The following is a 16,507-nucleotide window of genomic DNA, read 5'->3' as shown; positions in this document are numbered from 1 at the left end:
CGAAACATCAGCCTCTCTGCTCCTATGATGCTGCTTGGCCTGCTGTGTTCATCCAGCCCTGCACCTTGTTGTCTCGGATTCTCCAGCATCTGCAGTTCCTACTATCTCTGATCCAATGTTCTATCCTCCACCGCCTGGCTGTGGGTTCTAACACACCCTTTGTCTCCACAAAAATCTTCTTAATGGTCACTAATCAGTCTTACATTTCTTCTAATTATCTTTTGCACATATATAAAATTTGAAATGTGTTATAAAAGGTGCTGTTATTAAATCGCAAATGCAGCGCATAAAGATAATCTCTAATTCTAAACAAAATAAACTACATAGTAGTGAGAGATAAACAGGCTGAGGTAATATGGGAAACTAAATTACAGCATGTAACCACAGAAATTGCTGGAGGAACTCTGCAAGTCTAGTGACTCTCAGTCACTGGATTCATCATTAACTCTCTTTCTTCCCAAAAATGCTGCCAGACTTGCTGAGTTTCTTCAGCAATTTCTGTTTTTGTTTCAGATCTTCAGTCCCTGCAGTTCTTTGTTGCATTTTATTAAGGCATAAAGTAGTAAACAAAGTAGTGGCTAGTATTTAAGGATTTAATAAATCATTTACAAAAAAAGCATTTTGTTTAGGCATGAACTGCTCACAGAAAAAGAGGACCAACCAGGATTTAAAAGGAGCTAAAGATTGATCCAGCACAAAGGAGGAGGTTTAATGTTGCTAAAAAGAGTAGCAAATCTGAGATATAGGAGGAATTTAAAATTTAGCAAACAAGTACCAATGAATTGAGATGACTAATAAAAAGGTACAGTAGCAAAAGGTATAAAAACAGAATTGTAAACATACTACAGTGAAAGAAAGTGTGAATCCATTTGAGACCAAACCTGGTGAAATTATAATGCAGATTAAGAACTAAACAGAGATGTGAAACAAATATTCTTATGTCTCCTCACTGGTAGAAGACAAAAAAAAGGCTTTCTGATAATAGTGAGGAATCAGGGGTTTAGCAAGGACAAGGAACTTAAAGAAATCAGTTTACATAAAGTGATACTATTGGATAACTTGATGGGATTAAACGTGACAAATCCTCAGGACCTAAGAGAAAGATGTACTGTACCCCTTCCAGTGCCAGAGGAGGTTCACTAGTTTGATTCTGCAGTTGACAGGGTTGGCTTATGAGTCGAGATTGAATAGAATTTTGAAGAATGAGGTGGAGGGGTCATGTAGAGACATATAAAATTATGAACAGAATAAAAAAGATAGAAGCAGGGAGGTTGTTTCTACTGGTGAGTGAAACTAGAGCTAGGGGGCATAGCCTCACAATAAGGGGCAGCAGATTTAGGACTGAGTTGAGGAGGAACTTCTTCTCCCAAAGGGTTGTGAATCTGTGGAATTCCCTGCCCAGTGAAGCAGTTGAGGCTACCTCGTTGAATGGTTTTAAGGCAAAGATAGATTTTTGAATAATAAAGGAATTAAGTGTTACGGTGAGTGGGTGGGTAAGTGGAGCTGAGTCCATTAAAAGATCAGACATGATCTTATTGAATGACAGAGCAGGCTCGAGGGGCCAGATGGTCTACTCCTGCTCCTAGTTCTTATGTTCTACCATGCAAAAAGAATTGTCTGATCTGACTGTGGCCTTAACTTCACTTTCCTGTCTGCATCCCATAACCTTCAAGTCACTTGTCAAATCAAATATCTGCCTATTTAGTCTTTAATACATTCAATGACCAAGCCTCCACTACTTGCAAGGAAAGACAATCACAAACATTACCCGCGTGAAGAAATTCCTCATCTCCATCTTAAACGGGGAATCCATTTTTGACTTGTGCCTCCTGGTTCTAAACATCCCCACAAGGAGAAACATCTTCCCAGCATCCACTCCATCAAACTCAGTTAAAATCTCATGTTTCAATCAGTTTGCTTTTCACTCTTTCAAATTACAATCAGTACAGGCCGAGCTTTTTCAACGTTTCTTCAGAAGACAAATGCCTCATTCCACGAACCTTCTCTGAACTACTTCCAATGCAAATACATTCCTCCTTAAGGTAACCAAAACTGTATGTGGTAACTCTAGATGTGGTTTCACTAATGTCCTACACAATTGCAGCAAAACCCCCTTACTTTAATACACCATTCCCCTTGCAATAAAGACCAATATTTCACTTACCTTCCTAAATACTTGCTGTATGTGAGTACTAATTGTGATTCATGTACAAGGGCATCCAGATTCCCCTGTATGTTGGCGTTTTTTGGTGTCTCTCCCTTAAAATAATTTTCTGTTTTTCTATTCTTCCTGCCAAAGCGGATAACCTCATCTGCCCATGTCACACTCCTGCCAATTCCTACCACCTACTTAATTTACCCACATCCCTTTGCAAACTCTTTGTATCCTCCTTATAGCTTTCTTTGATGCCAAACTTGGCTATAACCGCCTGTTCCTGTGCTGTACTGTCCTATACAACACAGTCCTATGGCCAATCACTAACATAGATCATAGGCCTCAGCATTGATTTCTGCACTAGATACAGTTTGTTATTCTGAAAATACCGCCCCCCCCCCCAACCATTTATCCCAACTTAATGTGGCAACTTATCAAATGCTTTTAAAGACTCAAATACTTTGCCCACTGGTTCCCCTCATCCATCCTCTGAGCACTCTAAAAAATTCATCAAAAATGCTTTTTGAAAGGGAAATCAATGTTGTAACTGTCTGATTGTATTTTAATTATAGGTTAACCGGCTTATCAGAAGTAGGACAAATGAGCTTGGAATCTGGTAACAGGGGACAAAGGAAATCGTAAAATGTCTAAACAAAATCAACATCACTAAAGATTTATGAAAGACAATATGTTTGACAAAACTGCTAAGATTTTTTTTTGAGGATATAACTAATAAGACAGATATGGGGAAAATAAGCATGTAGTTTATTTTGATAACCAAAAATAATCAAGAAGGTGGCATGCAAGAGATTATCCACGTGAAATGAGGACTCATGAGATTGAAGAAATATCATAAAATGGATCGAAGCTTGTTTGCTGTCCATGGAACAGAGCTAGGAATAAATGGCACATTTTCAGTTAGAAGGTTGTACCTAGTAACAGTGCACTACAAAAATAATTGCTTAAGCTTTAGCTATTTGCAAACACTATTAGTGACTTGGATAAGGAGACTAAGTGTAACATATGTCAGTTTGTGATGATATAAAGTGTAAGGAAAATCAAAGATGCTGATGAGGACATCGGCAGGTCGATTCAGTGGTCAAGAAAATGGTAGATGAAATACAAAAACAGAAGTTGCTGGAAAAGCCCAGCAGGTCTGGCAGCATCTGTGAAGAACAATCAGGTGACCCTTCCTCAGAACTGGTTTTGTTCCTGATTTACAGCATCTGCAGTTCTTTTGGCTTTTATTTAGTAAATGAAATACAAATGTGGTGAACTATGAAGTTGGCTACTCAGGCAGAAAAAATATAATAGACCTTAATATGGTTGTAAATGGTGGAAGACCAGGAAAATGTGCCTTTAGAAGGACCCGGATGTCCATGTACGATAACTTTCTATAATTAACATTCAGGGTAGCAAGTAGTTAGGAAAGCAAGCAGTAGTTTGAAATTTGTTACAAGAGGACTAGAGTATAAGAGTAAAGAAAAGTTTCTATCAACAGATTAGGCATAGAGTGGCCTTGTCTGGATCAGTGGAGTAAGCTTTCATCTCCTTAGCTAAGGAAGTACATGTTTCCCCTTGAGGGAGTGTGGCAAAGGTTCACTAGGCTGGTTCCTACAATGAGGGGACTGTATCTATAGAAGAGATTAAGTAGAAAAGACCTTCATTCCCTGGAGTTTACAAAAGACGGGGTGATCTAATCACAACATCTAAAATTCCCAGATTCTCCAGGGTAGATGGTGAGAAAATGCTTTCCCTGGCTTGGGAATCCAGAACTCAAGATCACAATCTCAGAAAAAAAAGAGGTTAGATGAGGGTGAGAAGGTATTACTTCACTTAAGGGATTGTGAATACTAGGTATTCTTTACCACTGAAAGCTGTAGATGTTCAGTCATCAAATAAATTCAAGATAGAGACTGATGGATTTTGGGTGCTTGGGGAATTAAAGGATTTGGCGAACAGCATAGGGATGTAGAGATGGGCAAGAGGATCAGTCTGATTTTTGTTGACTGGGGAACCGGACTCAAAAGGGCCAAATTTTATATTCCAGCTCCTGCTATGTATTTTTTTTTATGAAAAGATGCTTTTGGTTATAGAGCATTTCATCATGACAAAAGGGATAATTTTCAACTGCAATACCTAGATGCTAAACTGGTAGAGCTGAAGCGTAGTCCATTGGAGAACAGCCCCATCCCATTACACTGTGAAACATGAAATAAAAATCGAGACACGTTCAACAATGAGCAGATGATTCAACCCTACAAGGTTATCACCTGATCAATAATGCTGAAAGTTACCCTCCTATTTCTTCACAATTCTGTTCTTGCTCCATTCTTCAGTGTTAATAAATGGTGCTTTTCCTTTTTACAGTTGCAGACTGATCTCTTGTGTATTTCCAACTTTTTCCCTGTTTTTGTCAAGAAAGCTGTATACTGCTGGGTCAACTACTTAGCATATGCCAAGTGTAGAAAATGGGAAAGAAAATAAAACTAGACGTTTTCGCATACTTTGAAATGTAGTGTAAGGTTTCTCTGACATGCCAATCTTTACAAGTAAGGTTTCAAAGTAGTTTTCCAAATAATACGCTACACAACTACGATATTTTAATCATTTATTCCATGAAAGCAACTTAAAGTTGACTGTGGAATAGATTATTAAAATATCATAGTTTTGTAGCATACTATTTGGAAAACTACTTTGAAACCTTACTTGTAAACATCATTTATTTGCAGTAGGCCCAAATGACCAAATAGACTACGCTGCTCCAACTTCTTACAATAGAAACCTCTGCAGCAATGAATTAATCAATACGAGGGATTTGATTATGCAGTTTGGCAATGCCTCATAGTCAGACACTGACATACATCCTGTCAAACAGACCCATTAAGCAAAGTGAGTGTTTTGAAAACAAGGACAAACATCTCTAAAGGCTTGTTTTAAAACACAAGAACAAATAAATGCAAATTTGATTTTGAAAATCAAATCCAACACGGTAAAGCTGTTTTGTTTTCTCTTCAGGCCCGGCATTCAACTATGTGACTATGAGTGCATAATAAGACTGAACCAGAAAAAAATGTTTGTCATAGATTAATATGTAAAATATTGATTTTAAGGGTTGCACCTTCCTAGGTACTAATCAAGTCAATTTTACAGAGAAACTTAACAGTTTGTACATTACTTCTAAACTATTTTTACAAGCTTTCCAAATAATGATGATTTATAAGCAAACCAAAAGAACAGCAGATGCTGGAAGTCTCAAACAAAAACAGAAATTGCTGGGGAAACTCAGCAGATCTGGCAGCATCTGTGGAGAGAAAGCAGACTTAATGCTTCAGGTCGAATGACTGACTGAAGAAGGGTCACTGGACCCAAAATGTTAATTCTGTGTTCTCTCCACAAAAGCTGCTGGACCTGGAGAATTTCTCCAGCAATTTCTTTTTTTCTTTTGTTAATCATTTACAAAGTGACCTGCTGACTTTCTTTTTTGGACTTGGCCCCAAACAAATGTCATGTGTCCTGTGGCATTTTAAGATCAGCTGAAGCATGTATTTATCCTAATATAGCCTGTTTAATTTCTCAAGCTAGTTGGTATTAAAAACAAGATATATATTTGTACTTATAAAACACTTAATTCAATTAATTATCTCTACACACTTAATAGGAGCATTATCAAACAAACTTTGACATTAAGGCAGATAATGATATAAGGGTGGATAACCAAAGGTTTCCTCAAAAAGACTGAGAGTCCTTGCAGAGGAAAATTGTAAAACTTTGTGCATTAACAGCTGAAAGAATCTGAAGATTGCAGATATCTTGGAGGGTGTGGAGGCTGGAGGCAATGATAGGGAAACGGAAGACCAAGGAGCCAGTGCTAGTTAGTGAGCACAGGATGATGGATGAACAGGACATGGTGGGAGTAAGGGTGCAGGCAGCAAGGTTTTGAATGTGATGTCTAGAGATAACAAAGCATTTACGAGTGACCTGCTGATAATAGTTCAGCAGGAGGTAACGTAACATAGAGATATGGATAGATGATTGGGAGGCAAGATAGGTTTCAGTTAAGCAGTTCTCACGTTCATATAACACCAATATTGCAAATGAAGCAGTTCGGCTTTCAACCCTTTCCAAAAAAGGGAAGAGATTAATAGCTAGGGAATGGAATTTGCAGTGGGGACTGAAGGCAAGGCTTTGAATTTCCCGATATATAAGTGGAGAAAATTTCTGCTAAGTATTGGACAAGAAATCAAGTTTAAAGTTATGGCGGAGTTGAGAAAAGTGGTGATTGTTAGAGTTGGATGTTATCAGTGCACATGTGAAAAATAACACTTTTCTTGAATGTTGTTGCCAAGGAGCAGAAGTAGGAGAATACAAAGTTAGATCCTGGGACATGTCACAACAAACAGTGTAGAATCTGGAAGGGACAATACTGTAGGCTTCAATTCATTGTATTCTTGGTTATTTAATTATAGCCATTTAGACCAGTACAAGCCCAACCAACTGTGGGGGCACGTCGGAAAAGATGCTGTTGACAGGTCGAGGAGGAATACTTTAATACTGTCACAATTACAAAGAATGTAACCTGTGATTTTGATCAGAGATGCTTTGGAACAGTGGCAGGACTGGAAATTTGATTGGTAGGTTTCAAATATAGAGATTTGGGAAAGAGAGACACAAAATTAGAAGGGGCCAACATATTCAAGATCGATGGAGAAGAAAGGCAGTTTGAAAATGCAGCAGCAGTTTGGAAGGATAATAAGATCAAGGATATTTTTTGAGTCGAGACATATGATGACTGATTTGTCGAAGAGCAAGACTGTGTGTACCTGGACAGAGAGAACTGTTTCATCAATTTATGCGGGAACCATAGGGAGAGACTGCTTAGCTGAATAATGGCAGTTGGGTCAAGGGAGACGACGTGGGTCCAATGGAACAAATTAGCTCAGAAAGCATGAAGGGAGGAGGGTATGACAGTAACTTGAGAATAATGCATGTTCAGGATAGGTTGTAAGAGATCGTTAGTGGAAGTTTAGACTGGTGGGTTAGAGAGAGGAAAGAAAGTAGCAGACATCACTGATAGCATAGTCCCAATTTTGGTGACAAGGAAATAACGAGACAGACGCACTTCTGGTTGGAGGGGAGGATGGTGGAGGAAATGGTCAGTTTTAAGATGTCTGTGTGCAGGACAGAAAAGAGACTTAGGGTTATCTGACTATTCCAGGTTCATCTGGAAGAGAAGTTTTGACTGGCAACAGAACCCATGATTGACTAGTAACAATTAAAATGAATAATAATTTCAGAAAGCTGAAAACAAATTCCCTAGTTTTTTTAAAGATAAGCAGGCGATCTGCTTCCCCATCACAACGTTGATATGGATTTTACCAGAATGTGGGATCGGATATATACTGCAATTCAAGACTGATTTCCAGAATGTTTAAATTCATGTCCTCTGTGGAATTTTGCTTTAGATACAAAATAGCTTTGAATCATATTATTTTGGAAGTGACTGTGATGGACCCCAATTTGAAGAAGTTCTAAACCAAAATAATGAATTAGTGAATGCCCATTTACAATACTTCTGTGATTTCAAATCGTTTTGTTTCCAGGAAACTTTGTTTCAAATGAAACAGTCAGTTAGTTCTATTTCAATTTAGCAAAAGCACCATTATAATAATGCTTGAGAACAAACCAGCTAAAATGTGGACCGGGGTGGTGGTGCTAGGGAATGGAGATTCTAACAGTTCTATAACTTCTCAGCTGTGGAGGATAATTTCCACATATCCCTTTGCTACTGCGGGAGAAGAATCTCTCTGCAGCAACTGGCTGGGTGAGTGGAGGGGGAAGCAGTCTCTCTCCCCCCACCTCCCCTTTCCCTGTGACCCCTCATTGGGACTTGTGGGGGGAGGAGGGGAAGGCAGTTTAAAGTTTTCGCAAAAAAAAAGTCAGTCTGTCCCTATTGCCCCTCACTACTGCTTGATAGAAGGCACACAATCTGTTTGCATAGCCTCTAACTAGGACCTACCTCCCTATAATCTTCCTCTACCCACAAAGTCTAGTTGGCATTGCCTTGCCCCACAGCCTTTACTGAAGGGTATTTTTCTCCATAAAGACCCTGATTTGGCATCATGGGTGTGTAAATCGTGGGGGTGGGGGGTGGTTCTTTCCATAGCACCTTATGGAGGTGGTGGGTGGGTGGTGGGAATATTAGTGAGTCTCTACCCACAAACATTCTCCCTTCTGTAGTTCTCTTTCTCGTCCTATTGGTCTCGGGGCTTGAGCGAAAGGGGATAGCATCTTACAGCAGTACCCTCCCCTGAAGACCCCCGCTGCCCTCACATACCACTGGGGGAGATGCCAAGTCAAGGCCACTCGGCCCGCTGCCCACAGTGTGAGCCCAATGGCCCGGCTTCTTAAGCACAGCCCCACCCCCAATCCGTGTACCTTGGACTCCCTCTGGCTCAGGGTTGAAACCGGGGAGATGGACGTCTCTCCGCCGAGCCGCTCGTTTTCTTTCTCCGTGTCCTCAGCACCGGGGCTGCTCCCGGTCTCCTCCGCCGGTACTTCCCAGTTTGGCATCTTGCACTCTTCCCGGTGTCCAGCTCAGGGCATTCCCGGCAGCGGGCACGGATCTGGGGAAGGGGGGGTGAACCGGCCCGGGACGGGACAGGCGCCTGCTGAATGAATGAATGAATGAATAAACGGCGCTGGGCTCCTTGGTCCCCGTTTATTCCGCACCGATGGCTACAACTCCCAACTCTCTGGAGTTTATTTCCCTCGGTGTCTCACTCACCCTCCGGCTTCTCACGTATTTCCGAGTGCGTGATCGATAAAAGCTGCCGAGGGAGAGGCTTTCAGTCCGGAGAGAGAGAGAGAGAGAGGAGCCCCTGGCCGGGGGAGAGGGATAGCAGCTCCCTCCCTCCCTACCCTCTCAGTGATGAGGCTGGGGAAACTTTCCAGCCCCCTCCCCTCCCCGCTGCTGCTACACCCCCCACCCCCAGCACAGCACTTGTAGCTACCCTGGCTCTTTCTGATCTAAAATCTCCCTCTGAATCCCGGCTTCTGGTGCTGTTTGCAGTCTGCAGCCTCTTGCATGCCAGCACCGTGTAAAATGTTGCTCAGCACACTCCCGCCCGCTCTGACAACTGGTTTAACTTTTATGATTTGCTAATGCGCAAAAAAAAGACAAGGATGTTCCCTAGATGGCTATGTTCCCTGCCATCCACTGTGGTAAGTGAGCCTTCTACCCAACTACAACTTGCAACTCAAAAGGAGGCATTTAAACAGCAGGTTTTAAGTTTTGTAAAAAAAAACTTTCTGCCTGACAACATCTTTGCAACAAATTGATGCTTAATGTAACCACTTCTTTCATTCCTGTCTTCTGCAACAGGACCTACACTCGCAGCTTAAACTGTCTCTTCTTTCCAGGATCATGTTCATTTACGTTTGAGTTTTGCTCTGACTGTTTAGGTCTTTCAAAAGAAGGATTTTTTTTATTGGATTCGGCGTTTACTGAAATTTCAGGTCATTTACAAACCAGGCTCAAGTGGTAAACAAGTCAGAATTGTATCTGTTCGCACTCTGGCAAGATTATAATTCGCTAGAGTCATGTTACTGTAATTACACATTTAATATCACTCTCAATTGTTCCTTGGTGAAATACAAGTCAGAAATTTACTAAGTAACACAGGCATTAATCCTCTGCAGATTACGGAACAATTTGTACCACTTCATGATCAACCTAAACCGAGCAACATTCTCGTATTAAGGCTCCCCGTTGAGTTTGATGGCGATCGTGAAATTGCTGGGTTTACAACATGAGAGTTTATCTCTGCGGCAGGTATTTAAGGCTGGGAATTAACATCGTCTTGAAGCCTGATAATGCCATCAATTATGGAGCTGAAATCACGGTCAGACTTGGAGGCACGTAAAGTAATCACAGAAGCTGAACTCTAGCAGGTCCAAAAAATTGTTACTGAAAGCATTTTAATTTTAAACAACAATTTTGATCATCTTTTGCGCCAGCTGCCATCCACAGCTCTGAAGATAATGGGCAAAATTTACTCAGCGTCTGAATGGCGTGGGCAATGGCGAGATGAAATAATGAAATTCTTAACGGCGAGGGAAGCAAAGTCCGCTTTCCACTTTAAGGTTTCAACCCCGAGACCAGAATCTCTCTGGTGAGGGCCCTATTTGAAATAAAAGATCAAGCTCCAGCTGCCTCCAAAGTTTTTAACTCTGTTTCCCTCTCCACGTGATGCTGCCAGACCCGCTGAGTCCCTTCATCACTTTCTGTTTTTATTTCAGATTTTCAGCATCCACAGTATCTTGGTTTTATCTGAAGGCCCCAATGGCAAGTATTGACATCTCAAAATCTTGCCTGGTGTATATGCAGGTTGTAGCTCCCAGCTGGTGGTAAGAAATTAGACAGTGCCAATTCCTGACATAAAAGTCAGAGTGGGTACCCAATGCTGCAGATCGCGGGTGTTTTCTCTGGCCGTTCATGTTGGCCACAATCTCCGAGCACCCTCCATGGGCAGTACCTGCCTTCACCCTCTGTCGATGGATGTTGGCATTGACAAAGCACCAGCCTCGCCACATCATCATGGCATGTCTTGGACTAATTTTTAATACAGTTCACTATATCATTATTGCATCTCACCCATTGGAAGAGAGTGCAGCATGAACCTCTTGATTTCTTTGTTCTCACTCACTTTGTGCTTCCTTGGACACTCACAGTTTCTGTGTCTTGCCTTTTCGCGCTTTGCTACTTCATTCAGAGTTTACAGGCTCCAGTAGTTCTACCTTGTTATTACAGACAAAGCCAGGCAACTTGTTATGGTGCCAACTCTGAAGAGTCAACAACATGGATGTATTGCTGTGCAGCACTGTGCTACATCCATGTCACACTCACACCATGTGCGATGGGGTTAGTAGGAACTGTCGATGCTGGAGAATCTGAGATAACAATGTGTAGAGCTGGATGAACACAGCAGGCCAAGCAGAAAATTTTCTGAAGAGGGTTCAGACCTGAAATGTCAGCTTTCCTGCTCCTCTGATGCTGCTTGGCCTGCTGTGTTCATCCAGCTCTGCACCTTGTTACATCACACCATGTGCAAGTTGCTTATGTGGCAAAGACACCACATGAGCTTCAACCAAATGGCCACATCTGAATGTCTAAGGGGAGTAGCCCTTAATTCAGTCAAGGGGACTATGGTTAGTTAGGGGATCTCACAACAGTCAGTCTAGGGCATTGTCTGGTTTCTGGCTAAGGAGCTGACCATGGTTAATTGGGTATTTGGTGCAATCAAGGGTCATATCCTCACATCTGGAGCTTGATCCATGGTCATTCCTGCAGGTTGAGTCTAACCAGATTGGGACTACTGGTTAGTCAGTTGGGGAGCTTTGCAGAAATCAGTTGAGGATTGATCTACTCTCAGTGGGCCCTCTTAAGTCAGTGTGGGAGAATGGGCCACAATCAGTCAGCCCGGGTGTTTGGGCATGAAACATCAAGTGGCGTTATCTGGTGATGATGTGGTGGGGAATTTGGAGAGTGGGGATTGGAACCAACATGCCTGGATGCAGAGGGGACAATCACTGTAGAGAGGGACAACTCAAGATATAAAGACGGATGCCAATGTAGCATGAGAGAGCAAGGAGCACATTGAATGGTCACCAGCACCATGGTTTCAATGGGGCAACAATGGATAATGATATTGAGCACAGCTATGTGGTAAGTATAGGACTTGTGTACATTAGGAGATGAATAGTAAAATAAAATGGTTGTATGGGACCAAGGGGAGGCTCAAACCTGATAGTGTTAATAAAAAAGCAAAATAGAGCATGAAGGTTGTTGGGGGCAGAATGTGGAGCCAATAACTCTCTCTTGAGCAATCTGGAAAGCATTCCATCTTCAAACGAATCTCGACTGTGCAATAAACATGAAAAATATTTGCCAGTACACCCAGAGTGTGTGGAATACATTTGATTTCTGCCTGTGTGGTGTTGGGCTCCATTTGTGCGGCAATGTGAGGACCTTCAAGGGTGAATGTGATATTCAGGGACTCTTTCCATACAATTAAAACTCACCATAGCCCCATTAGAGAGACAGATGACTAACAGTAAGTTTAACCTGAGGATCACTGCAGCTCAGGCAAGGAGTGAGGTTGAGAAGGCGTGCTAACCTCGGCTGGTACAGGAATTGAACCCATATTGTTGGTGTTATGCTGCATCATAAATCAGCCATCCAGTCAATTGAGCCAACCGCACGAGGTCACAGCAAAAGATCCCCTCAGGTGGTTCTGGAAGGTAAGAGTTTAAGGAGATCACTGTTATTTCCTCCAGGTGAGCAAAGGGCAGTATTGCCGCTGAATGGGAATGTCCCAGGACACTGAATTAAACCATTTGTTATCTGGAGCCGGACTTGTGGTCCGAGGGAGTGAGTGACTGTGGTTTGGTTACATCTTATATGACTGGCTGCTTCAGAGGACACCCAGAGACCTGAGTGCGATCTCATAATCCTCAACCCACAAATATATTAAGGTCAATCAGCCATGATTGTGAAGAATGGCGGAGCAGGCTCGAAGGGCTGAATGGCCTCCTCCTATCTTCTATGTTTCTATGTTAATGATGCAATTTGTGCCAAATCTCTTGTTTCATCACATTTTCCTGGGATGAGGTCAGTGCTACAGCATGAGCTTGCAGGCTTTCCCAAAGTAACTGGCTTCCCTCAGGTACCCAGTGCTATAGACTGTTGCGTTGCATATCGTAATGTAGCTGACTTCCTTAATAGGAAAGGATTGAATTTGATCAACGTATGAGTCATCTGTGATCATCACTACCGTGTCTTAGAAGTCTGTGTCAGGTACCCTGGAAGCAGCCATCATGTCTGTTACCTTGATAATTCTTAGGCTCCCACTCCATTCCAAGGGCCAGATGCCACATGAAGATGGCTGTTGGTTGATACAAACTCCTCTCTCCAAACAAGACTGCTAAAAATGTTGTGCAACTCCGTGCCTGAGGCCAAGCATTCGATACAAAACAGCCCATGATTCCACCAGGGTCATCATGAAACAGACAATGTTCTCAAGATCAAAAACAGAAGATGCTGGAAAAGCTCAGCAGGTCTGGCAGTTTCAGTAAAGAGAAATCAGAGTTAGCGTTTTGGGTCTGGTGACCCTTCCTCAGCATAGTTCTGTGGAAGAGTCACTGGACCCGAAATGTTAACTCTGATTTTTTTCTTCACAGATGCTGCCAGACCTGCTGAGCTTTTCCAGCAACTTCTGTTTTTGTTCCTGATTCACAGCATCCGCAGTTTTTTGGCCTCCTCAAGTTGAGGTTCTGATGCTTAGATTGATTTGGAGATGTCCCAAGTGAGTGAGTAGGAAATACAGAGGGCAGAAAAGGTGAGTAGATTTGAGAGAATGGGGTGGTTGAGAGCCTTTGAAGGAAGATGCTACTTGCAGGATTGTGAGTTGTAGGTGAGAAGTAGGTGCACTAGCAGAGTGAGTGAGTACAAGGTAGCAAAAAGAAGAAGATAGCACATTGCCTTGTGGATCACAGAAGGTCATTGCTGCACATTTCTTCAGATGGTGGCTGCTTTGGACAAGGCTGGTAGTGTCTGGTGGTTTGGAGAAAGAGGACAGATTTCCCCTCCATCTCCCCATCCAGGCAGGTCCACTGGGTCCCTATTGATGAAGTGAGGTGCTAACTTGCCTCTATTAGCCATGCTCTGAATTGCATAGCAACACACTAAGGTTATTTTCTGGCTTGCAGGAAATAGTGTGCAGCTGGGTTTAAAATATGGTGCCCATTGGCATGAATACCAGAATTCCCTGGTATTGATGACCTCTTCTGCTGAGAGAGCTATCCCATGGAGGCTGGATGTATAGTTATAGAGGGGAGCAGAGAAATGCAGGAGAAAAGTCAGCAGGGCTCACAGAGAACCATAGAGATGTACAGCATGAAAACAGAACCTTCAATCCAACTCATCCATGCCAACCTTAGATATCCTAGATAAATCTAGTCCCATTTGCCAGTATTTGGCCCATACCCCTCTAAACCCTTCCTATTCATGTACCCATCCTGATGCCTTTTAAATGTTGTGATTGTACCAGCCTCCACCACTTCCTCTGGCAGGTCATTCCATACACGCATCACCTTCTGTGTTGCCCCTTAGGTCCCTTTTAATTCTTTCCCCTCCCACCTTGAACCTATGCTGTTTAGTTTTGGACTCCCCTACCCTGGGGAAAAGACAGTCTATTTACCCTATTCATGCCCCTTATGATTTTATAAACCTCCAAGGTCACCCCTCAGCCTCTAACGGCCCCGGCCTATTCAGTCTCTCCCTATAGATCAAACCCTCCAAACACTGCAACATCCTTGTAAATCTTTTCTGAACCCTTTCAAGTTTCACACCATCCTTCCTATAGCAGGGAGTCCGGAATTGCAAACAGTATTCCAAAAGTGGCCTAACCAATGTCCTGTACAGCTGCAATATGACCTTCCAACTCCTATACTCAATGAGACAAAACTGCAGATGCAGACAAACAGGAAGCTGGAAGACTCCATGAAATTAAACTCCATCTGCCACTCCTCAGCTCATTGGCCCATCTGATCAAGGTCCCATTGTACTCTGAGGTAACCTTCTTCGCTGTCCACTACACCTCCAATTTTGGTGTCATCTGCAAACTTACAAACCATACCTCCTATGTTCACTTCCAAATCATTTACATAAATGACAAAAAGCAGTGGACCCAACGCAAATCCTTGTGGCACACCGCTGGTCACAGACCTCCAGTCTGAAAAGTCTATTACCTTTGTGCCAGTTCTGTATCCAAATGGCTAGTGCTCCCTGTATTCCTTACTAACCAGTCTACCATGAGGAACTTTGTTGAACACCTTACTGAAGTCCATATTGATCACGTCCACCTCTCTGCCCTCATCAATCCTCTTTGTTACTTCTTCAAAAATCTCAATCAAAATAGTGAGACATGATTTCCCATGCACGAAGGCATGTTGACTATCCCTAATCAGCCCCTGCCTTTCCAAATACATGTAACTGCTGTCCCTCAGGATTCCCTCCACAACCTACCCACCACCAATGTCAAGCTTACTGGTCTATAGTTCCCTGGCTTTTCCTTACCATCTTTCTTAAATAGTGGCACTGTGTTAGCCAACCTCCAGTCATCTGGCACCTCACTGTAGCTGTTGATAATACAAATACCTCAGCAGGGTCCCAGCAATCACTACCACAGAGTTCTAGGGTACATCTGAGCAGGTCCTGGGGATTTATCTACCCATAATCGTTTTAAGCTGTCAAACATCACTTCCTCTGTAATGTGGATATTTTTCAAGATGTTGCTATTTATTTCCCCATGTTCTATTTAGGGGTGGCACAGTGGCTCAGTAGTTAGCTCTGTTGCCTCACAGCACCAGGGACCCGGGTTCGATTCCACCCTTGGGCAACTGTCTGTGTGGAGTCTGCATGTTCTCCCCGTGTCTGCATGGGTTTCCTCTGGGTGCTCCAGTTTCCTCCCACAGTCCAAAGATGCGCAGGCTAGGTGGATTGGCCATGCTAAATTGCCCATAGGGATGTGTAGATTAGGTGGGTTACAGGGGGATGAGACTGGGTGGGATGCTCTGAGGTTCAGTGTGACTTGTTGGGCCAAAGGACCTGTTTCCACACTGTGGGTATTCTATGATCCATATCCTTCTCCACAGTAAACATTGATGCAAACAACTCGTTTAGTATCTCCTCATCTCCTTTGGTTCCACACATAGGTGGCCTTGCTGATCTTTAAGGGACCCTGTTCTCTCCCTAGTTACCCTTTTGTCTTTAATGTATTTATAAAATCCTTTTGGATTCTCCTTAACCCTATTTGCCAAAGCTATCTCATGTCCCCTTTTTGCCCTCCTGATTTTCTTCTTAGGTATACTCCTACTGCCTTTACACTCTTCTAAGAATTCACTTGATCTCTGCTGTCTATACCTAACATATGCTTTGTTCCTTTTCTTGACCAAACCTCAACTTCTCTAGTCATCCAGCATTCCCTACACCTACCAGCCTTGTCCTTCACCCTAACAGGAACCTACTGTCTCTGGACTCTTGTTATCTCATTTTTGAAAGCTTCCCATTTTCCAGCCATCCCTTCACCTGCAAACATCTGCTCCCAATCAACTGTTGAAAGTTCTTGCCCAATACCATCAAAGTTGGCCTTTCTCTAATTTAGAACTTTAACTTTTAGATCTGGTCTAATCCATCACTGTTTTAAAACTAGTAGAATTATGGTCGCTGGCAGTAAAGTGCTCCCCCACTGACACCTCAGTCACCCGTCCTGCCTAATTTCCCAAGAATAG

At 42.6% G+C, this 16,507-nt stretch overlaps 1 protein-coding gene across 2 annotated transcripts in view; it reads right to left on the bottom strand.

Moving 5' to 3' along the window:
- LOC109921639 (SH3 and cysteine-rich domain-containing protein-like) overlaps positions 1–8,983 on the bottom strand; it is a 71,674-nt gene extending 62,691 nt beyond the window's left edge. For both annotated transcript variants that reach the window (XM_020521672.2, XM_048596107.1), the window contains exon 1: positions 8,594–8,983. In XM_020521672.2, the coding sequence (XP_020377261.1) occupies positions 8,594–8,728 (135 nt within the window). In that variant the 5' untranslated portion in view covers positions 8,729–8,983. The remainder of the gene's footprint in view (positions 1–8,593) is intronic.
- Between the last annotated feature and the right edge of the window lie 7,524 nt (positions 8,984–16,507).

Source organism: Rhincodon typus, chromosome 4, assembly GCF_021869965.1.
Source record: "Rhincodon typus isolate 14 chromosome 4, sRhiTyp1.1, whole genome shotgun sequence".
Taxonomy (NCBI): Eukaryota; Metazoa; Chordata; class Chondrichthyes; order Orectolobiformes; family Rhincodontidae; genus Rhincodon; species Rhincodon typus.
This window is presented reverse-complemented; position numbering and strand designations above follow the sequence as displayed.